Genomic DNA, 25,376 nt, shown 5'->3' with positions numbered 1-25,376 from the left:
AGGGCTGGGCGATACGGCCTCTAAATGATATCACAATATCACGATATTGTTTTGCTCTATCACTATTTTGACATTTCCTCTAAAGCACTTAAAAATGCTTGATTTAACCCTTTGATGGATACAGCCACGCCAATATGATGATTACCGGTATATAAACCTCTGTTGTATACCCGGCTTAGAAACTGACTTGAGGTTTTGTGCAAAACATCACGATCTCCACGATATGTAATGAACTGTACCCGATATTTATTTAATATCGTCATATTATTGCCCACCCCTATCACATCTTATGCTGGAGGAAAGTATATTACCATCAAATGATAGATGCTATTCTGACCACATAGCCAGCCCTAATACATACCGGTAGCCATGGTAGATGCCTCAACGCTCTGTCAATGCTCACAACGCTGAACCAAAAGTGTCAATGCTGAACATGGGGTGGGGGTGGGGGGGTGGGGGGGGGGGGTCTGGCTCTGGGGTCCTTCCTCTGCAGGCTTCATTTCAAACGACCGGCTAAATAACCAGCTCGTTGAGCTGTCCGTCAACCTCAACCTCAATATTGACCACCTCGGGTCAAAGAGAAGCTCATTCACGTCTGCTTCCGTGCACCTTTGACTGGACCCAAGTCTGTACACTGAGGGCGCATTAAATATATTTAATGTTTGTTTGTGCTCGCATGCATGTGTTTGTGCATGTGTGTGTGTGTGTGTGTGTGTGTGTGTGTGTGTGTGTGTGTGTGTGTGTGTGTGTGTGATTGTGCCTGCATGTGTGTGTGAGTGAGTGAGTGAGTGAGTGAGTGAGTGAGTGAGTGAGTGAGTGAGTGAGTGAGTGAGTGAGTGAGTGAGTGAGTGAGTGAGTGAGTGAGTGAGTGAGTGAGTGAGTGAGTGAGTGAGGTGTGTTTGTGTTAAACAACCACTGCTGTTCAACCAGCCACTGTGTAAAGCACCATGAACCGAACAAAAGGTCAAAGGCTATGATCACCAGGCCTTCGGGGGTCGCGGTCTTCTTTGTTTGGGGGGTGTGGAGTGTACATTGTGTGTGTGTGCACCGCTGGCTCGGAGAGCAGGAGCATAAAAACAGGAATGTACCCTAAGGGGAGGCAGGGGAGAGAGAGGGTGGAAGGGGGGAGCGAGGTGAGGAGGTGAGAGCGGGTGATCATACAGGAGAGGGTGAGGAGGGGGGAGAGAGGTGAGAGAGGGTGATCATACAGGAGAGAGGGTGAGGAGGGGGGAGCGAGGTGAGAGCGCGTGATCATACAGGAGAGGGTGAGGAGGGGGGAGAGAGGTGAGAGCGGGTGATCATACAGGAGAGGGTGAGGAGGGGGGAGAGAGGTGAGAGCGGACCGTGATCATACAGGAGAGGGTGAGGAGGGGGGAGAGAGGTGAGAGCGGGTGATCATACAGGAGAGGGTGAGGAGGGGGGAGAGAGGTGAGAGCGGGTGATCATACAGGAGAGGGTGAGGAGGGGGGAGAGAGGTGAGAGCGGGTGATCATACAGGAGAGGGTGAGGAGGGGGGAGAGAGGTGAGAGCGGGTGATCATACAGGAGAGAGGGTGAGGAGGGGGGAGAGAGGTGAGAGGGTGATCATACAGGAGAGAGGGTGAGGAGGGGGGAGAGAGGTGAGAGGGTGATCATACAGGAGAGAGGGTGAGGAGGGGGGAGAGAGGTGAGAGCGGGTGATCATACAGGAGAGAGGGTGAGGAGGGGGGAGAGAGGTGAGAGCGGGTGATCATACAGGAGAGAGGGTGAGGAGGGGGGAGAGAGGTGAGAGCGGACCGTGATCATACAGGAGAGAGGGTGAGGAGGGGGGAGAGAGGTGAGAGCGGACCGTGATCATACAGGAGAGGGTGAGGAGGGGGGAGAGAGGTGAGAGGGTGATCATACAGGAGAGAGGGTGAGGAGGGGGGAGAGAGGTGAGAGGGTGATCATACAGGAGAGAGGGTGAGGAGGGGGGAGCGAGGTGAGAGCGGGTGATCATACAGGAGAGAGGGTGAGGAGGGGGGAGAGAGGTGAGAGGGTGATCATACAGGAGAGAGGGTGAGGAGGGGGGAGAGAGGTGAGAGGGTGATCATACAGGAGAGAGGGTGAAGAGGAGGGAGTGAAGTGAAGAGGAGGGAGTGGGTGATCATACAGGAGAGAGCATGGAAGGTGGAGCGGTGTGAGGAGGGGGAGTGAGGAGGTGAGAGCAGGTGATCGTACAGGAGAGAGGGAACAAGGTTGACAAGTGAAGAGAGACAACAGATCAGAGATCAGAAGAGAAGTAAATGGTAGAAGGTGAAAACTAGGCGGACTGTCGACCAAATAATTACTAGCCGTAAGTCATACTAGTCGTGATAGACAAAATAGTTGTGAATCGTGATAGTCAAAATAGTCGTATGATTTTGTCATCTAATCGATTAGCGTTTCTCACATTCTAAAAGCAGTCATGCAGAATGACTTATTTAAATCTAGTTGTTAAAAGTCTATTGTTTAAATGTGAATATTAGTGATGCCAGAGATATGCTTGTAATTTTTCAGTAATAACTAATAATTCATTAATCATAAAGAAAACGTGAAAAAAGACTAAATGCCTAAAATTATCAAGACCCTACCCCACCTATTTGACAACTAATCGACTATGTGTTGAGGAGGAGGAGGAGAAGGGGAAGGAGAACAAGAAAAATAAGGAGAAAGAGAAAGAAGGAGGAGGAGAATGAGAAGGAGAGGAACAAGGAGAACAACAACAAGAACAAGGAGAACAACAACAAGAACAAGGAGAACAACAACAAGAACGAGAACAACAACAAGAACAAGGAGAACAACAACAAGAACAACAACAAGAACAAGGAGAACAACAACAAGAACAAGGAGAACGACGACGACGACGACGACGAAGAAGAAGAAGAAGAAGAAGAAGAAGAAGAAGAAGAAGAAGAAGAAGAAGAAGAAGAAGAAGAAGAAGAAGAAGAAGAAGAAGAAGAAGAAGAAGAAGAAGAAGAAGAAGAAGAAGAAGAAGAAGAAGAAGAAGAAGAAGAAGAAGAAGAAGAAGAAGAAGAAGAAGAAGAAGAAGAAGAAGAAGAAGAAGAAGAAGAAGAAGAAGAAGAAGAAGAAGAAGAAGAAGAAGAAGAAGAAGAAGAAGAAGAAGAAGAAGAAGAAGAAGAAGAAGAAGAAGAAGAAGAAGAAGAAGAAGAAGAAGAAGAAGAAGAAGAAGAAGAAGAAGGAGAAGAAGGAGGAAAATGTGAATGATGACAGTGAAGGAGGAATGGACACATGGGAGACAGTAAGAGTTAACGGGGTCAGCAGGTCTTGGAATGAAGGGCGGGTGGGATAAAGAACAAAGGGAAGGCAATAACAGGCCAATAACTGATGGCTATCAATCACACATGAGGAGGAGCCAGGATAACAGGGGGGGGGGGAGGGAGGGAGAGAGGGAGGGAGGGGGAGAGGGAGAGAGGGAGAGGGAGAGGGAGAGAGGGAGAATTCATGAGTCATTGCTGGAATGAAAGGGGTCAATGAAAGAAGTCAGCATCCCTATAAAAGAGGCGGAAAAGTCCATTTGTAGACGCATCAGAGAGAGAGAGAAATCGCAAGCAATAATCTGCAATAGCTGTGACCGTGTGGACACACACACACACACACACACACACACACACACACGCACAAACACACACACACACTTGACCCTCAGGCCAAATTCCAGCCTCCTAGGGAGGAAACTATGACCACTAGAGGGTGGGGACATTTCTGTGGATATATAATGTATGTATATATTGAACTGGTCTCACACATGGCGAATAGCAAAACACGACTCCGAATGTCAGTAACTTAAATACTTAGGTAACGTAGCTATAGTATAAACAACATGGGTCAGAATGTCAGTAACTTAATCCAGCTCACAGCTCCGGTCGTTGTCACCAGCTTGGCTGGCCGTTCACACTAATACAATTGGCAGTATTAGAGGGTGGGAGAAGCTGGCGGGGTGGGTCCGGGTCGTTGTAAACAGCGACTCCTACAGTTCGGTCGGGGCGCCTGCTCAGCGCGGATAGGATCTAAGGGGGGGTAGTGTGATCCTTCCACACGTTACACCCCCTCAGTGAGAGTCCGCGCTGCCAGGTGAAAAGAAGCGGTTGATTGGCTAGACGTGTGTCGGAGGAAGCACGCGATAGCCTCCACTCTCCCAGACCGACTGTGGGGGGTAAGTGCGCAGCGACCAGGAAGGGGATTGGCATAACGACCAACATTGGGATGGGAGAAAATCGGAGGAAAAAGGAGGGGGGAAAAGATAAAAAAAATATCAAAAAATAAACAAAAAAAATCAGTAACTTAAATACTTAGGTAACATACTAGCTACAGTATAAACATGTCAGTATCTGAAATACTTCGGTAACGTAGGCAGAGTATAAACATGGGTCAGAAGGTCAGTAACTTAAATACTTAGGTAACGTAGCTAGCTACAGTATAAACATGGGTCAGAAGGTCAGTAACTTAAATACTTAGGTAACGTAGCTAGATGAGATGAAACTGGACCTTTTTGAAAACTCCTGCCTGGGCGAATATTTTTAGAAACTAATGATGCATCGGTGTGGACTGTAGACGGGTGAAACCGGAGCTCATGGAAAACGCCATCATCATGATCACCAAATGGCCCCGTCTGCACAAATATGGATCTTTTCTGAAAGCTGAGTATTTTCTCTGCAATCAGGACAAAGGAGAGAGCTCCCTGCAGCCTCCAGGTCATGTGACTGCTTGTTGTGTGGACTGAGATCTTCTCTGTTGGTGAGGATGGGGTTTCTTTTGGAGGAGGAAAAAACCTGGTTCAAAGATACTAGAGCCATATGGAATCCGCGATCACGGAATCGCGGACGGAATCGCGGAATTGAGCAATAAAAATGGAATCAACTATAATTTTTTTTTTTTTTTTTTTTTTTTTTTTATGTTGTGGGACTTGTACAGCACTTTGTTCAACTTTGTCAGTGCTGTAAAGTTTAAACCTTTTTAAATCTAGGGCGGCTAGGTGGTGTAGTGGTCTAAGGCACTCGCCACCAGTGTGGAGACGCTAGGATTCGCGTGTTCGAATCCAGCTCTCCACATTGTTTTTCAGTTTGGCTGGTCGTCCGCAGTAATACACATTGGCCGTATTACGGGGAGGGAAAAACTGAAGGGTGGGGATCGAACGTTGTGAACAAGCGACTCCTACAAGTCGGTTGGTGCGCCTGCGCAGTAGAATCAGGAAGTGTCGGGGGCAGCGTGAGCCTCCCACGCGTTACTCCTCGACACTGAGAGGTCGAGCTGCGCAGGTGAAAAGATGCGACTGCTGTTACCTCAAGTACCGGAGGGGACTTGTGCTATGTATGACTTAGTCCACATTGCAGCCGGCTTGTGGGAGGCAAGAAACAGCGTTCGTGACAGGGGAGGGTTGAATTGGATGATACGAAATTGGGATGGGAGAAAAATATAGAAAAATGGGAGAAAAAGTGGATCAAAAAAAAAAAACCTTTTTAAATCTTAGACAAACAAAACATTTTGCTTTCATGAAATATTGTAAGCAGTCATTTGAGGCTTCATAAAGGCAGCACAATGAACACAAATCTGTCAGTGCAGAGTCCGACCTCATCTTAAATAACAAACAGCATTGCTTGTTGTAGTTAACAAAGAGAGGCAGAGTTGATTTTGCAAAAATATATATACCTTTTTATTTTTTTTATTTTTTTAATAATCAAATTTTATTTTCATATTCGAATCCCATGCCCATCGAACGAAGCTTCGAAGTATTTAAGACAGCCCTATTAAATGGACTGTTATATCTAGGGATGCTCCGATCACGTTTTTTGCCACCGATACCGATCACCGATCGTCGTGAGCCATATCGGCCGATACCGATCGTTTTTGCTTAAAAGAAATTAAAATGTATTGTATATTTTATAAAATATATATATTATATAATTAGACTTGTACTTGTATTATCTGCGAGACATCGCCACCACGCAACAAGCTCCACTGTCTGTGTGTACTCTAGTAGCCTCCAGCTACACGGCCAGGATTCTCCGCAGCTGCACCTGGACCCTATACTCGAGTAGCCTCGAGCTACGCAAGGATTCTCCGGCGCTGCAGCTGGACTAGTATTGGTATAACGTTAAATCACATTCACAAGCCCTCAGCTCGAATACGCATCGAATCAGTGTTATAACCCCCACCACCTCCTAATAGACAGTCTCCTCCCCACCGCATGTATATATTCCCTCCCCGCCGTATGTATATTTCCCTCCCACCCACCCACCCCCTCCTAATGTACAGTCCCCTCCCCATCATATGTATATACTCTGTCAGGATCTAGGGGGAACAGTACTGTATATTTGAATACCGCCTATGTCACAAATGTATCAGTACTAAATACCTATATGTCCCTATGCCATAAATGTCATGTATGTTGTGTATGTCATAAATGTCTATATGAATTGAAAATGGGGGACCCTGATGGAAACAAGACAAACGTCTTTCTCAGGTCTGCATCCCCTTAACAATTGTATGTATTGAGCCGTACTGTATTGTACCCATTCTGCAATCTGTTAAATAAAGTTTTCATTCATTCATTCATTCATTCATTCATTCATTCATTCATTCATAAGACATTGATATCAGGAGCTATCTGTAGCTACTGCTAGCCGGATATATAACGTTAATACAACGTCTCAGTGAATTATTTAGTTCAATGGGACATTTCGTTTTGAACAGTGAACTAGCTTGCGCTAACGTGAGCTAACAGCTAACAGGTATCATACACTCTACTAGACTTTGTGGAGCGTTTGTTTATGTCAGGAGCTACCGGCTAGATACCGTTCGGTTAGACAATGCCTCATCATGTATTAAACTAAAAGTGAATAGTTGACTGGGTCATTTTGTAACGGTAGCTAAGCTAACGTTAGCTCAGGGAGACGACACGCCGTCCTCCCGTGTCTCACTAGACTAGACCCGTGTTTACATGCGTGCGGGAGGGGCTGGACTCGAGAGCAGACGCCGCACCACCGGTGTCTGAGACAGAACTCAGCGACAGCGAATGAGATCGGGTTTGACGAGCGGTGAAAATAAAACATTATCACCGATCACCGATCGCATATTTTTACTGAATATCGGCCGATAACGATCGGTGGCCGATCGATCGGGGCATCCCTAGTTATATCTTATTAAATTGTGGACATTTATTCATTCCCACTTATTAGACACTATTTCTGATGGTAAAATGAGCGTACAAAGCAAAATACAGAATTCTGAAATATTAAAACGAAAAAAACGGAATTTGGAAAAAAATAAAATGGAATTTGGAAAAAAATAAAACGGATTTCATATGGCTCTATAGAAGGCAGGTATAATTGTAAGTCGTCTCCATAAAAATTTAACGAGATGCCATGGTTCTTGATAATAGACCCTAAGGGGAGCAGAGCAGATACAGAGCGAAGAGGAGGGGCGCCAGCCAGGATGGAACCTTGAGGTACACCGCAGCCGGAGGGAAGCAGATGATGGCTGAAAATTGCCCTGACGCACAGAAAAGCTCCTAGACAAAGCAAGACACTGTTAAAGCACAGGTTTTAAACCCTAACTACTCCCAGAGAGCAGGTTGGCACTTTGCATGGCCCGGCTCCGCCGTTGGTGTGAGTGTGTGAATGAGTCTGCGAATGCGAGACATAAGTTGTAAAGCGCTTTGTATAAGAAGAACGCTATATTATAAATGCAGTCCCATTCATAGAGGTGCTTTGCATCTAAAATGTTGAGGGATGTACAGGTATATACTTTCACCACAATATCAATGTCCCCTTATATAAAGGGCCCAAGGGAGGCTGTCCTTACAGCCATATCAGCACCCTGTATGGAGCCCCTGGGGAGACGGCCCCTAAGGGCTCAGGTCTCCTGGGCAACTCCCCTACCACCTCCAGAGGACAATACACCCGATTCATACTGCTGCTCTGTATCTCTCCACACCACAGGAATGTCTTACTGCAAGATGGATCAAAGGAGAGTAAGACCTGGTGTGTGCGTGTGTGCGTGTGCGTGTGCGTGTGTGTGTGGACGCGTGTACAGTAGGGGTGTAATGGTACAGAGAAGCCACGGTTCGGTACGTACCGCGGTTTTGGGGTTGCGGTTCGGTACGAGTTCCGTACAACAGGGGAAAAAATACAGTATTTATAATAATTAAATATAATTATTTTATTAAGTTATACTTAATTCCTAGGCTTGCCACGGTAGTCGTGTCATTCTGTGTTCAGGCATCCACTGAGTAAATTAATTGCCTACCGCCCGCGCGTGTGCCCCCACCGATGTTATGCTTTTTATGTTTCACTTTCACTATTAGAGTAGTTTTTTTTTTGATCCACTTTTTCTCCCATTTTTCTATATTTTCTCCCATCCCAATTTCGTATCATCCAATTCAACCCTCCCCTGTCACGAACGCTGTTTCTTGCCTCCCACAAGCCGGCTGCAATGTGGACTAAGTCATACATAGCACAAGTCCCCTCCGGTACTTGAGGTAACAGCAGTCGCATCTTTTCACCTGCGCAGCTCGATCTCTCAGTGTCGAGGAGTAACGCGTGGGAGGCTCACGCTGCCCCCGACACTTCCTGATTCTACTGCGCAGGCGCACCAACCGACTTGTAGGAGTCGCTTGTTCACAACGTTCGATCCCCACCCTTCAGTTTTCCCTCCCCGTAATACGGCCAATGTGTATTACTGCGGACGACCAGCTAAACTGAAAACAATGTGGAGAGCTGGATTTGAACACGCGAATCCTAGCGTCTCCACACTGGTGGCGAGTGCCTTGCCCACTACACCACCTAGCCGCCCTACTATTAGAGTAGATTTAACCTCACGTGACGCAGAGAAAGAAGACTAGAGAAGAAATGACATGTTACACAACAATGGCAGAGGATTTATCAATATTTTGGATTTAAACACAGCAGCAGCTCGACTGGAGAGGAGCTCAGCGAAAGTATGTTGTGCGTTAAAAATTAATTCTCGGTTCAGCCGTGAGTGAAAGTCGCACTGAAGAAAGTTGGTGTGGGTGTGTTATTTGGTGAACAACCTGCTGTGTTACAAACATATATTTTGGGAAGAGGTGAATTTGGAGTTTTTAATCAAATTAATAAAGTTCTGCACGTGCGTTCCGTTAGGGGTTAACGTACCGTTGCCTTCGTTCGGTACACAGGAGCGCGTACTGAACCGAAGGTCCAGTACTGAAACGGTTCGGTACGGATATGTGTACCGTTACACCCCTAGTGTACACTGTGTATGCATGTGCGTGACAGATGCATACTGTGTGTGGACTGAACACGTCTACATCATGTATGTATCATGTAACCACAGAAGGGTATGTTGAGGAGTCAGACGGGCTGTGCTCCTGTGCTGTGTGTTGATTGGCCGGTGGTAATGTTTGTTAGCCAACCAGGGGTCCTCCTCACATTTAGACCTGTGGTCCTGGTGAAGTGAGGAAGGTTCAGGTCCATAGTGAAGGCCGCTCAGACGAATAACAATAGAACTCAGTTTTACGAGGAACAATGTTAAATTTATGTCAGGGGTCATCAACTACATTTGTCCAAGGGCCAGACTTTTTCTGTGGGGGCCGGACTTTAACCCTTTGGGTGCCGTTAACGTAGAACTACGTTTCTGTCGCCCTGATGGTTGAGTGCCGGAAACATAGATTTACGTTTTTCTCACGGTATTTCTTTTATTCGCTATTGCCATTCATAATTCAGCGGGGCACCTTGTGCATCCTGTTCTGAATGTGTCTGAGCTGGCAGACTGTCTTATACCGCCCTCTAACGCCTTTGGCCGATATTGCGCGCCATTATAAACTATGTAGTTTATTTTCTCTACCGAGCTGCGTCGTGGGGGTGGGTCCTAAACACTCCGGCAAAACATGTGCTTGTAGGGATGGCTTGGACAACTGACCCCGCCCGCCCGTTCATGTGCAATGCCCAATAACGGCGGAGACAGGATCGCTGTGGATAACTGGAATGGCGATCAGATAATTGGATTCTTTTTTTTGCATTACATCAGAGACCAGGTAAGGACTCTATATATGCAATCTTGCGTTGATCTGATATTTATTTCTCCCGCGCCCCCTATCATCTATCCCTGTGTAACTGCAGTTCAGTCGCTTAGACTGACCTGGGATCTGTAGATATGTAGAGGCTGAGGCGGAGCCAGTTGGTTCCTTGTGCTGGCAAGCTGTCTGCTCAACATGGAAGTCATCGCGGGATGGGAATCAGCCTGGAATATATATTCACAGTAGCCAATACTCAATCAATAAGCGTGATCTATATTTGGAATGGCGATCAGGAATTGGAATGATCTTTTTGGAGAACATCTGATCTGAGGTAAGGAATCTATTTTACCAGTCTTGGGATAATCAGAGTTGTATTCGCTGAGATCTCAGCGTTTGCCCTGTGTGTGCGCGATCACTGATGAGGAAATAAGAGAATCGATTTTTCAGCTTGCGTCTCTAGCGTGCATACGTACACACAGGGACCGAAACTAAAGCCCGCCGCCCGCCAGGGGCGGTCTGTTTTTACCTTTGGCGCATGACACTTAGAGGGCTGCCCGCCGTGTGGCGTGTAGACGTGTAATTCATAAGCAGGCCCCTAAAAATATGTGTATGCGAACGGTAAAAATCAATTACGCGCACGCTGTGCGAATACAGATTATAGCCTCTCTCGTCTTTTTTTTCCTCCGCTGCGAGATCGTTAAAAAACTACAAGTCGCACATTGCACTCAAGCCAACGGTCCAATCACAGTAGAGTAAAGTGACTGGTTTCATGGGAAATAAAGCAAATGACCAATCGGAAGCTCTCATTTTTCTTGTTTACTTCCTGAAACTCCGCGATCAGAGCTCTCGTTTTCCGAGACACCAACTTATTATAGTCTCTCTTACCAATAGCAATAGATTTTAGAACACCTAGATTTATCGATAGCAATAGTAATATAACGTTAATGCAACAAAACGAATGCCTTGCTTTGTTAGTCATAACGTTGATGCAGTAGCGTATGTCGGTGTGTTGGCTGTAACGGACATGACAATAACATAACGTGTACACATTAAAATTGCGATAATCTATTCTAACATTTTCAAATCGATGCAGTTGAATTTCCCCCTTAGGATCGATGCATTGTTACACCCCTACACCAAAGTCACTGGCCCACTGTGTATCTGTGTGTATAATAACTTGGCTAGCGTTATCAACAGCAGAGGTGGGCAATGGGTCCAGCTGCAGCACCGGAGTGCAAGCGATGTGATGTAATTGGCAGACTCGACTGTCAATCAATGGTCTACCTGACACGCAAACTCAAACAATGTTTCTGTACTGGAGGTGTGATTGATTGATTGATTGAAAACTTTATTAACAAATTGCAGAATGGGTACAATACAGTACAGCTCAATACACACAATTGTTAAGGGGATGCAGACCAGAGAAAGACTTTCGTCTTGTTTACATCAGGGTCCCCCATTTCAATTAATCAGGAAAGTGTACAGTAGGAAAGTGTACAGTATTTCAATAGGCAACCCTGAAAGGATTATTTTTCTAGAAGAGCAACACAGCCAAAACAGACAGTGGAGCTGTTTGCAGATAGCAAGCATTTTGACTTATTGCGTGGTGGCGATGTCTCGCAGATAATACAACTACAAGTATGATTATATAATATATATTTTATTTAAAAAAAAATTGTATATATAAAATATATATTGGCAGGTAAGAAATATGCTTGGCGGGTAGACTCTTCCCATCTACCCGCCACTGGCCGGTGAGTCAAAAAGTTAATTTCGCTCCCTGCTTACACATATACTATCGATAATCTAGCGTTTATTTGAAAACGATTCATAAATAGGCCGAAAAATGACAACGTTTTTGTGTATTCTAGAATATTCCAGTAAACATCTTTTATCATGGAATCTTTATATTTTCCTTGAAAACGAGGGCTTTTCAAAATGCTATAAAACGAAAATGAACCGATAAAAAAACAATCCGCTTCGACAATGTTGACTGGAAAACGAGTCATTGATAAGCGACGGGCAGATTAGACACATAGCCATAATTTAAAACATAGATTAGGCGTTTTTAACGCCAACATTGAAGTGGATGGTGGGCATTCAACCGGTAAATCAAGGTTAAGCAAGGGCTCTGAAAGTGTTAAGGAAGGCAGGGCCCTACGTGCGGTGCCTGATCTGCCTAGTGGGTTCTATTAACAATTCACTACAATGAAAACAATAGTAATCTCAGCACAGAAGACTGCTCTGCTGTGAAATGCTCCAGGCTGAGTTGAACTGTTTTGGGCAAACTTAGTATGTTAGCGGGGTTACGTTAATTTATTTTTTACCTTGACTCAAGTCTCCTCTCCGCTCGTTAGTGGCTACTCTGCAGCCAGACACTCACACACTAACAATGCATGACTCCCGAGCAGAGTTTTCACAGCAAACACACAGGAGTTTTCAATACAGGAGTATTTCAAGGGCCAATGTCAAATTCACTGTCCGTGGTGCTGAACTGGACAGTGGAGAGGCAACTGAACTGAAAAGTCAAATTTCTGTCTGAACATTCACTTATACAAAAACAAAGACTGAAACTGATATAGGCTTAAACTGTACACAACGAAGAACACGCTTCTCTCCATTTTAAATCAGGAACATTTATTCACGTATCATATAAATGTTATGTGTCTTGACTCTGCCAACTGGCGTCAGTGGCGCCCCATTATTATTCTGCCGCCAGTTGACATTGCATGCTTTATATTATCTTTTTTTTTTTTATCCACTTTTTCTCCTTATTTTTCTATTTTTCTCCCATCCCAATTTCGCCTCGCCAATTCTCCATTCAATTCTCCCCTCCCCTGTCTCGAACGTTGTTAGACTATGCCTCCCACTGGTCGGCTGCAGTGAGGACCAAGCCTTGCATCACGTGTCCCCTCCGGTACACGAGGAGGCAGCAGTCGCATCTTTTCACCTGCACAGCGCAATCTCTCTGTGGCGAGGAGTAACGCGTGGGAGGCTCACGCTGCCCCTGTTACTTCCTGATTCTGCTGTACAGGCGCACCAACCGACCTGTAGGAGTCGCTGTCCACAACGTCTGATCCCCACCCACCAGCTTTCCCACCCCTAACACTGCCAATTGTGTTAGTATGAACGACCAGCCAAGCTGGTAGCAACACCGAGAGCTGGGCTCGAACCCAGCATCTCCTGCGTTAGTGGCGAGCGCCTTGCCCACTGCGCCACTTAGCCGCCCCATGCTTTATATTATCTAAAGATAAGAGTAAGTTAAGAGTATTATGTTCATTTATAGCTAAAGACTATGTCTGGTTAATGTATCACATTCACACTCAAAGTGATTTGGACTGACTCGACAACTGCAGATAACACGGGCTGTCAAACATGTCAACACAGAGTTCTATGGTTCTTCAGTGCAAGGGATCGATTGACAGCTTCTCTAGTGGTGTGTAGGGTTGGGCACCGAAAACCGGTTCTAATCAGGAACCGGTTCCTAACTTCCGGTTCTGGAACCGGAAGTAACATATCTGCATTTCGATTCTTAAAAAAAAAAAAAAAATAATAATAATAATAACTTTGTTAATTAATACCCTAGTTACAGTACAGCAACCAAATTAAACTGTATCAAGTCAACTGAAAATGTGAATAGTATGAAAAATTTATAAAAAAAAAAAAAAAAAAAAAAAAAATGTCTCCTGCTAAATAAGCTGTGACCTGCACCCCAAATAATCGGAAGCGAGAATCGTTCAGAACAGGAATCGATATGAAGAATCGGAATCGTCCAAATCCAAACGATGCCCAACCCTAGTGGTGTGTCAGAGCGGTTGAGCATTGGCCCAGCAGCACCCAGTACAAAGTGATGCGATTCAACTCCGTCCTCGTTACCGTTTTGCGACTATAATGTATATTACAATCATTAATAATGGGCCTATCAAAAAAAAATAAAAATGTATTTTGTTTGTGGTCTACATGTTAAATCTCTACATTCCGACAGCCATTACTGATATAGTGGTCAGTAGCATGAGTCTCCCGGTCCCTCCGCTCTGCAGTAAACACTAAATAATATATTTCCTGGTATCCCGTTCCCACTTTATCCAATCAGGAGAGAGAACTCCACACTGCAAAAATGGTCAGAGAAAAATAAGAAATAAAAAAACTAGTTTTAAGCAAATGTGTCCTTGAAGGGTTGTCTCTCTCTGTTTACTGCAGAGCGGAGGGTCTGAGAGACCCACTTTACGGACCAAACACTCAATCAATCAGTGATGGCTGTTGGAATGTAGAGCTATTTTTAACAGATATTTTAACAAAAGAAATACCCCTTACAGCACCTTGAACACAATGCAGTGACAATAGCGACACGACACTAGACACAACAGGCAATAACCACAAGCAATAACCACTGGCAGTAACACAGGTATGCTGCTCTAAATACAGTCCTCCGAGTGGGTCACTGACTCACATGGTAATAATAATCTAATCAGTTTACTAACAGGAAGTCAACTATTAACCTGACATACAATGTTGAAGGTTAAGAGAGTAGTGAGCGTGCAGGATCTTACGCATACGCACATAATCAGTCACATGGTTTCCCATGGTGTGGGTGTGTGTGTGTGTCACCCATACACACACACTCAGTGAAACCAGTGAAAGGTGACAACCACAGACAAACATATCATGCAGTTGCTCACATAATACACACGCACACACACACACAGTGAAACCAGTCAAAGGTGAAAACCAAAGACAACATATCATGCAGTTGCTCACATATATATACATTACACACATATATACACACACACACACACGTACAGTGAGAGTTTTGAGAGGAAAGTCTCACTTCCCATCCAGCCAAACAGGAAGTAGTGATTATGCTACATCAGGAAGAGCAATCCCACTGGGCTCTTCACACGGCTCACTAAGCACACACACACACGCATGCATGCACGCACGCACACGCATACACACAAACGCCATGTCATTGCCCTAGTGTTGTGAATTAACCTTGCAGGTGTACCATGTCACATGTGTGATTAGGAGTTTGACTACTTCAGCTACTAGCTAGATCACACACACAGTAATGGTAAATGGCTGCATTTATATTTTATGCAAAGCGCTTTACAATTTGTTCCTCTCATTCACCCATTCACTCACACACCGACGGCGGAGGCAACCATGCAAGGTGCCAACCTGCTAATCGGGAGCAGTTAGGGGTTAAGTGTCTTGCTCAAGGACAATTCGACACGCTGCCCGGGAATCGAACCGGGAATCTCCGGATAACCAGACGACTGCTCTACCTCCCGAGTCACTGTCGCCCCACAGTAGGCTGGCTAACGTTCTTTGTCAAGACAATGGAAGCGTGACACTGGCTTGCAGGGAAACACACATGCTCCTGAAAAGTACTGTGTACCAAAAGAAAAAGCATGATGGAAATTTTCATTTTTTACCACAATACCAGCCACTGTACTGAATGAATTACCAAGGGAATGCAAATAGTACCATGTTCGTACTTAAATTACATCGTGGGGTAATCCAATTTAAACCATGATACTTATGGTAATGTAATTTCTCATTATTCCTGGTCTCTTACCATAATGACAGTGACCAAAAACATGATTAGATTAGATTCAAATTTGTTCATCATACAGCACAAGTACAGTACAGCGAAGTTTGGCATCCAACCAGAGTGCAAATGTAACACAGAGTGCAATAGTAATACACAATGTACAATTTGTACATGGTGGCCACTGCCACTGCCACTAAGCCTCTTCAACTCATTCAGAACGCAGCGGCCCGCCTGATCTCAAACCTACCGAAGTCGGCCCATGTCACCCCACTTCTTAGGGACCTGCACTGGCTCCCTATTGCTGCACGAATCCGCTTCAAGGCCCTCGACCTAGCATACCGTGTGGCAAAGGGAACCGCTCCCGCCTACCTCCGGTCAATGGTCTCTAACTACACACCCTCAAGACCCCTACGCTCTGCATCTTCTGGCCGCCTCAGACCTACTCCTATCCAAGCTCCGGGAGGGTCATCAAGGAGAAGTCGCCTATTCTCAGACCTTGCCCCACAATGGTGGAATGAACTTCCCACCACAGTTTGGACAGTCGAACCCCGTCCAATCTTTCGCCGTCGACTAAAGACGCACTTCTTCAACCATTATCTGAATTAAAAAAAAAATAATTTAAAGATCTAACCCTAACTAACCTTACTGTCATGCACTTATATAAACTAACCTACACTGTAGCACTCAACACTTTGATGAACATTGTTACTCAGCTGATAAGAGTTGTGCCCTTCCTGATGACTTGTCGTACAGAACTTGTAAGTCGCTTTGGATAAAAGCGTCAGCTAAATGACTAAATGTAAATGTAAGATATACAAACGAGTACTACTGGGTGTAGTGCTAATCAGATGAATGTACAAAGTTGTAATATTAATATGTACACAGTGATATACAGGTATAAAGACAGTATGGTAGTAGAGGTACCACCATACTATCTAGTGGCCCAGAACACAAGCCATACGCAGTGGTCACCAACCCGTCGATCGCAATCGACTGGTCGATCTTTGAGACTTTCCCTATAGATCTTTCCCTGAAAAAAAAAATGTAAAAAAAATGTAAAATCTTTTTATTTGTTTATTTATTTTTATCTTTCCCTGAGAGTCCACATTACCGTTCTACTTTTGTTTTGATGTGAAAAGTGATGCTGCATAAGATGACTGCACTTAGCACTGACTGAGAAAGTACATATTACAGTTCTACTTTATAAAATGCTAATTGTAAATATGTTTGGCAATGTTAAGAGGAGAAGGTCCACATTACAGTTCTACTTTTGTTTTGATGTGAAAAGTGATGCTGCATAAGATGACTGCACTTAGCACTGACTGAGAAAGTACATATTACAGTTCTACTTTATAAAATGCTAATTGTAAATATGTTTGGCAATGTTAAGAGGAGAAGGTCCACATTACAGTTCTACTTTTGTTTTGATGTGAAAAGTGATGCTGCATAAGATGACTGCACTTAGCACTAGAGCTGCCGCGGTATTGATGTTTTCCTTACCGCACAAATTTGCGAAATATTTCCTACCGCCGCGGTTATTACCGCACGCACACACAAAAAATTTAAAAAAAAGTTTGAATACATTTTTTTTTTAGTAGTCTACTCTTTATAGCATATAGCCTGCCTCTAGTCTAAATGTCTATCTTTAGAGGATGACTTTGCAGCATGAATATTGTTTGGGATTCGGCAAGCACGCATTCGTTATTGAAAGTGAAACACGGATTCGAAGTTTCCCCTCTGGTCGTGCGCCGTTCACTCGGTGTCGCGGGCAGGGGTGGTTACCCCCCGACCCTTTCTTATTATTATTATTATAAAGTTACTACTTTATAATAAAGGCATTCGTTTTGTGGCATTAACGTTATATAGTTACACGTTCAATAACATCAGCGTATTTACCGGACCATAGCAAGGCAAGAAATACTCAATTCATATCTCAGTTCCTTTCTTTGCTCAAAGCGTGCTGAGTTGTCCCAATAAAGTTTTCAATCAGACAAGTGTATAGAACGAAAGGCTTTTATTATAACATTCGTTGCAGACAGTAAAATCATTATGTCTCGTTTAGTACTCCTGAGGAGCGATGGTAGTCCACTCCGGCGGGGAGCTAAAGCTAACGTTATTAGCCGTGTTGTGATGAGCTCTGATCCAACGTGTGACGCGTCTCTCTTCTGACCAATCAGTGGTCTGCAATGTTTCACGTGACTTTTCTGGTACCCAATAGGGTCTCTTGGAACATCGATAGAGGAGTAGGGTATATCTGCAGAGCCGCAAGCCCAACGAGAGGAGGGTACTTTATTATTATTATAAAAAAACATTGGTCATGCGGTATTCAGCCTACTCTTGCGGTGGGCGTGAATGTAACCGCGATACCACGGTAATGCGGTAATCGCGGCAGCTCTACTTAGCACTGACTGAGAAAGCACATATTACAGTTCTACTTTGACGTTTTAATGTTGGACCAAAGCATTGCATGTAATTAGAATACAGGCAAATAAGTCATTTAGTTTAAAGTACAATCTTGGCTGTCTTTTTCTCTCAACGCTTCAATAGGTAGATCTTGCCTTCACCAAAAAAAAAAAAAAAAAAAAAAGTGATCTTGGGCTTAAAAAGGTTGGTGACCACAGACCACTGGTCTACAGTCTTCTAACCTGCACAGACTCACTACAGCCCAGCCAGCCCGTTTACCCCCTCTGTCCCACAGGTGGAGAGAGTCTGTCTGTGCCCACACGGCAGGGAGGGGAGGGGAGAGGGGAGGAGGGTGGGGGGGGGGGGGGGGGGAGGAGGGAGGGGGGGAGGTGTCAGCGCCACGGTGGGGAGTCACCGAGGTGGAAATCAAACAAACCACGAGGGGTTTCCACGACAGCGGCACACATGTAAACACCAGGGCTGGGAGCCAGAGGAGCAAACAGCCGGTGTGCAGAACATAACCACAGCGCTGAGCGGCCACGACCGCGGAGGGAAGGTGAATTAAAAACACTGCCGCGGCACCATCAGACTGGGCCCGTTTTCTGGAGAAGCCGTATAGTACTACAGGTTTCAACAAGTTACGTTTAATAAAGACCTTTTAGGACAACTTTGAATAGAGTTTAATACCCATTTCACAACCATAGTGGCAAAAGAAGTATGAAGATTTTTTTTATTCCATATGAATTGTTAGGGGGGGGGGGGGGCTGATTGGATGGCTATTACCTCACTGCTTACGTTGCTCCCCAAGCACATTAAAATTTTGCTTATTAAATGTAAGGCTGTTGATCAAACATCTGTACACAGTTTATAGCACGACAATAGAAATACTGGTTCCCTGAAGTCAGTCTCAAGTAATCAGAGGATCACTAGACGGAAAGCCAGCTGGGATTGTTTGGAAGTGGTGGACGTGGTTCAAGTGGCTTCACTAACATACAACTCTTCTTCAGTGCAGCTGAATGTAAACTGTATATATGCTGTTCCCGGCTCTTTGCTCATCAAGTACTAAACCAGGCCCTTGTCTGGTGCTGTGAAAAACACAAACCTTTTCCAAGCAAGGGGACAAGACTCTTAAAAGGCGGCCCTGCCGAGCCTCACCAGTCCTTCTCTGGTGCTGTTGAAAGACACATACTAGGGGGTGGGCGGATGAACTAGTATACGTGATGCACGATATATCGGCCGCCTCTGTAGAGATTTGACTCTACCGGATGTACGGGCTACTTTTAGGCTCTTTGAATGTACAAGCCTTTGTCACATTTACAAATGTAACCAAATGGTAAATGGCTGCTTTTTTATATAGCGCTTTTATCCAAAGCGGTTTACAATTTTTGTTACTCACATTGTACCCATTCACTCACACATTCACTCACCGACGGCGGAGGCAACCACGCAAGGTGCCAACCTGCTCATCGGGAGCAATTAGGGGTTAAGCGTCTTGCTCAAGGACACGCTGCCCGGGAGGAGCGGGAATCGAACCAGGAACCTCCGGATTGCCAGACGACCGCTCTACCTCCTGAGCCACTGTCGCCCCCCGGGCTGTACCGAATAGTTCGAAGCTTCATTCATAACGTCAAATTCTAAAATCAACATTAGAGAAAAAATGTAAGTATTAGTAAAAACAATATTATAATAATTATGTGTCTATTCATTCTGTTTAAACCAATGGGGTTTTTCTTCACAGTTGCAGATAAAGATTAGGCATGAACATTTTAATAAAACATTTATCATAAATGATGTAGCCTATCTGCATCCGCTTGGCACTCTGCGCTCCATCAAGACATCACTTTCGTACCAACCGTGCCCTTATTGGATTATTTACGTGTTGACGAGTTATATTCATTAAAGAAAGTTGATTTAATAAAAAGATCCAATTAATCACTTTATTCAAATTGAGGATTTAGTTCGAGGATAAAAAAAAAATATATATATATTATATATATTATTATTTTTTTATGAATAAGTCATAAAATATGACGACAGACATTCGAAGCTTCATTCGAAAACTTCAATAGAACCTTCGAATGTAATGCAATGCAAACAAAGAAGAAGAATTAGTTTGAAAAGAAAGGTGCTTCGTCCATCATTTGGACGTTGTTTGGGTTTGAAAAGTCGGACCTTGAGCAGAAAACCATTATCTCTGCACGCAATGCCGAGCAAGAGTTGTTGCCGGATGCCTAAGACATGGTGCCTAGATACAAACAGTTGAGCGGACAGGGTTAAAGATAGAGATGTTCCGATACCATTTTTTCCTTTCCGATCCGATTCCGATACCTAAGCTTTGGGTATCGGCCGATACCGATACTTATCCGATACCAGTGCATACATAAAAAAAATAAAAAAAATATTATATAAATTTTTTATAAATATAATATTTTTTATTTTTTTTTAACAAATACTGTTTTATATATACTGTTTTTTTAGTCATAACTAGAAAGTAATGCTATTTATTCAACAACAGGTGATTGTATAGATTTGTATTAGTATCATTAATCAATGAGTATGGGGCTTCAGCACTGCAGATATACCCTACTCCAATGATCCACACGGACATTATACGTTGCTGCACTCGCTACCCACTGGCTCTGCAGATATACCCTACTCAGTCTGTCTACAAGGCTCCGTTCAGTAGCAGTCGGATCTGTTTTGATTTTTGCACAATAAATATTCAACATTCTCTTTTGAGACTCCGCCTCAGACTCTTATCATTTGGCACTAAAAGCTAAACATTGTCGCCGATATGGCTGTCCGCAACATGTCATTAATTGTGTACGCGACGTGCTATTGTGCAATGACGACGCTACCGTTAGCTAGCATGAGCTACCGGTATATGGGAAGACCATAGAAGACTGTAACGTTACTGGTGACATTGTGATTGAACTTGGAATACTCCTTTGCCAACTTGCTGTACTTTGCTTGCAGGTCTGCAGCCATTATTGCTGGATTATATGAATAGCCCCAACTTTAGCCAAGGTAATGTTAAAGCTAGCTTTCGGTTAGCCGTTCAATGCTAATAACACCAGCCACCAAGCGAACCCATGAGCTCGCCGTCAACACCGCTCTGTCGGGACGATGACATTTAAGAAAGTATCTGCTGTTAAAATGACAAATGGCATTGACACTTTAATCGATTAAGCACACGTTTGTTTTATAATGCTTACTCAACAGACCACAGTGTTGTTGATAAATTACGTCATATGGTATCGGAGCGCAGCATTAGAGGGTACTCGCCGATACCGATACCAGCATTTTAGCCAGTATCGGCGGCTTTTCCGATACCAGTATCGGTATCGGAACAACTCTAGTTAAAGACAGTGTGGGCATTTCACTAGAATCTCTGACTAAAATAAATAGATGTGTGCAAACCGGAAAGATTATTTAGGAGCACATAATGTGCCGAATAAAGATTCAATGACAGTTCAATGACCTAAACTAACGTTAGCTGCTAATGTCAACTAAGCTGGTCCCAGAACAGTACAACTAACCCTGGAGCTGCTTATATCAGACCACTGTTAGCGGAGATAGTTATGATGTGCCCCAGCTGCTAATGTCAACTAAGCTGGTCCCAGAACAGTTCAACTAACCCTGGAGCTGCTTATCTCAGAGCACTGTTAGCGGAGATATAGTAGTTATGATGTGCCCCAGCTCAAACAGTGAGGAATGGGAGGGGCTGCTCTCTTCCTCCCTCTCCACGTTTGATTATTTTATGATTTTCGACAGTGCAAGTGTGACTAAAATAGATGCGAGCGAACCGGGAAACTTATTTAGGAGCACATGGGGGAGTAAATATTATATCCTACAAGCTATTATTATTATTATTATTATTATTATTATTATTATTATAAGAAAAACAAATATGCTGCGAGTGATAAAAAATTCTAGGGCATACCGCCCACCCCTGACAAAAACCTTTTCAAAGCGTAGAGAACAGACCCTTGAAAGGCTTCCCTGCTGAACTTCACCTGTCCCTGTTGGGGCTGTTGGCTGGGGAGAGGGAGAGGGAGAGAGGGGGAGAGAGGGGGGCACACAGCTGTTAGCTGTCCTGTCTGTCAACACAGCTCCACCCCTAGCTTGGCCTGTTGGAACCAACTGACCCTTACAGAGGAAACACATATCACACACACACACACACAATACAGTTCCTACTGATGAGCATACACTCTTCAACCGTCATCCATCATTCAGCATAATCTGTCCTCTCAATGGCAAACAATCTCCCATACACACATGTGCGCCCACACACACACACGTCACACACACATACATACACCTCAACCCAGGGTTCGAAATTAACGGGGGCTTGGGGCATAATGCCCTTGAAAATGGATAAAATGCCCTCGAAAATCAGTTAAGGGGGGCACTTAATGCCCCCGACAGTTTACTAATTATATATATATATTTATCCGGTAATGGAGCGTCTGTGTATCGTATACGGTTCAGATGACGCGCAAATAAAAAAAATCATTTGGCGGAGCCGGTGTTCTGCACTGGCTGCAGCAGCAGCAGCAGCCAGGTGCTAGTCAGTTTGTGTAAAAATGGCACGCACAATATAAATCAATCTTCATTACGACTTTAAAAACATAGCCATTAACATTACATAGGCCTACACACATCTTGCCATAGCGTTAGCAGTTTGTACAATGTTTGTAGCTGTTAGCTAGCTAGCCCTTCACAACAACAGCTAACACCGTAGCTACTAGCTACTGTAGCAGAGGAGGAAATGGGAGTCTGAGAGGCGGGGTGTTTAAAGACAATGATAGGCGTTTATTCAACATCCAAGAAGGCTAACATACAACTGTGTTTTACTAACTCCAACCGGGACTATTGCCGCTTTCGCGCTGCTTGTTGACGTTATGAACTGCTCCTAACGTGACCGGAGCTGAAGGTGGCGGTGCCACACGCTAAAATGTCCGTGGGGACCCGGCGCCAACCCATAGATAGTTCCAACTCACCGAATTACGTAATCCACCACAGTTGCACTCAATATTTAAATAATGTTAGTCTAAATATATGTAGACAGAAACACAATAATTTCAAGCAGAAAACGAATCTTTCCATTAAGAACTGACAAGCAGGGAATTTAAACATGGTTGACATTGTTTTTGTGTGTTTATATTAATTAAAGAAAGGAAAGTCTAGTGCTGGCTGAGCATATTGTTTGTTTGCACTAAATTAATACTTTGACAAATGTAGCCTATATTTTTCAGTCAGTTCGGTCTTTGTGTGCCAAACATTATTTAAGGCTGTAAACACTGTAGTGTAAACCTTTTATTTTATTTTTAATAAATGAGAAACATGTTTAGATTTGAGTGTTATAGAAAAAGAAAGCAATACGCTTGGACCAGCACTCACAGATTTTGGTATATTTAATGGCAGCCTGAAACAAACATGTTTCGGAACGATTATGTTCCGAAACATGTTTGTTTCAGGCTGCCATTAAATATACCAAAATCTGTGAGTGCTGGTCCAAGCGTATTGCTTTCTTTTTCTATTATACTCGACGGGATTTCAGCACCCAGTGTTATAATTTGTGAGCGCAGTCTATCTTGACTTTTAGATTTGAGTGTTACATTTTTTTTAATAAAAATTAACGTATATCGAACTGAAAACCGTGACCCCAAATTCGTGATATGAACCAAACCGTCCATTTTGTGAACCGTCCCACCCCTACTGTTTATCATAAAAATTCAGTGCCCCCGAAATACAAAAAAAAGCCCCCGAAAATCAATTAAGGGGGGCAAAAAAAGCCCTTGAAAAAAAATGTTAATTTCTAACCCTGCCTCAACCCTATACACAGAATGACAGGCAGAGAGATATCCCATACACACAAGCTTGCACATACTGTACACACACACACAAATGTAAATATACACACACACACCTCAACGCTATTCACATCTCGACAGGCAGAGAGATGCATTCTATTTTGACTTGGTGGGCCGCGTGGAATGCATAGAATTCCCATAATTTCACACACATTCCTCCCCCTCGGAGCGGTCACTTGCCTAAGCTTGTCCCAGCCGCGTTGACACTCCCCCGGGACTGGCATCCGGGAATTTGTAGGGAAAACACACTCCTAAATGTCCGGGGTAGATAAACCCATTATCCCCACTTGGCGCGGCTGGAGACCTGCCCTGTGCGGTGCGAGAGTGTGCGTACGTACGTGTGCATTAGTGTAGTGAGAGGTGAAAAGGCGTTAATAGGGGTGGTGGTGGGGGGGGGGTGGGCAGGGTTCGGTATAAACAAGGTAATGATGCAATGTCTACCACAAGTCAGGTCACGGTACGAATCAAGGGCGCGACTAAATACCGTAAATGAACTTGTCCCGACATCTCAAATTAATGTTAAGTGGAGAAGTGAAAACAAACCAAAGGAGCCATATCGTTGAGTTCAGGTGCGTCTGGACGTCATTATCATTATGCATCATAATCAATATTCACTGTTCCATAAGCAGAGTCCAAAATACAATGTGTGTTTAACACATAGACAAACATAAGACTACAGTACACGGCATGCATGCACACAGACACACACACACACCTGTAGACATATGAACGTATATATCGCCATGAATCAGGGAGCACACACACACGCACACATACGCAACACATGTAAAGTGTCACTATTAATTATGTGCTCATTTTAACTTGTGTACTTGTTTTGGTAATGATGATGATATGTAACGACCACTTATGATCATGTAAAGAATGTCACTTAATTATGTGCTCATTTTAACTCGTGTACTTTTAGTAATGATGATATGTAATAATGATGACCACGTGTAAGTAGAAAAGCCAAACCAGGGACAGGGGGGGTCGCAAACTAGCCTCGACTAGAAATGTCCTGGTCGTCTACCACCATCTCACTGCATCAAATCCCCAGTATGAACCGACCCAAGTCCCAAGCTTCTATCTGAACCAGAATGGTGAATCCATCAGCCATCCGTCCGTCATATATACCTGGTTAAAGGTCCTGACCTGCAGAACATCATATATACCTGGTTAATTGGTCCTACCTCTGAGCTTCAGTCCTCGCTCCGCCATGTCTCCCAGTATGCCCTCCACAACGCCACAAAAAAAACTAAACACACACCGCACTAAAAAGAGTGGAAGAGGAATAGAAGGAGTAGCACTCCAGGACACAAGTTCACATTCCTCCTCCTCCCCTCCTCCTGCTGCTCTCTCTCCTTCCTTCCCTCCCTCCCTCCCTCCCTCTCTCTCTTTCTCTCTCTCTCTCTCCTCTGACTCTGTCGTTTCTTGACCATAGGAGTGGGGGAAGAAAAGAAGAATGCAGCGGAGGGGAGGAGAGAGTGAAGGAGGGAAAGAGAGAGAGAGAGAGTGACACTGCCAAT

General features: G+C 44.2%; 1 protein-coding gene across 1 annotated transcript in view; it reads right to left on the bottom strand.

Annotated features, from left to right (window-relative positions):
• LOC311228381 (utrophin-like) overlaps window positions 1–25,158 on the bottom strand; it is a gene marked incomplete at its 3' end in the record, with an annotated part of 82,468 nt that extends 57,310 nt beyond the window's left edge. Inside the window, exon 1 of the mRNA XM_084314289.1 lies at window positions 25,041–25,158. Within this exon, the coding sequence (XP_084170415.1) occupies window positions 25,041–25,068 (28 nt within the window). The 5' untranslated portion in view covers window positions 25,069–25,158. The remainder of the gene's footprint in view (window positions 1–25,040) is intronic.
• Window positions 25,159–25,376: the final 218 nt, after the last annotated feature.

Source organism: Notolepis coatsorum (assembly GCF_963971535.1).
Source record: "Notolepis coatsorum genome assembly, chromosome: 5".
In the NCBI taxonomy this organism is placed as follows: Eukaryota; Metazoa; Chordata; class Actinopteri; order Aulopiformes; family Paralepididae; genus Notolepis; species Notolepis coatsorum.
The sequence above is the reverse complement of the archived record's forward strand: the minus strand, read 5'-3'. Positions and strand labels throughout refer to the sequence as shown.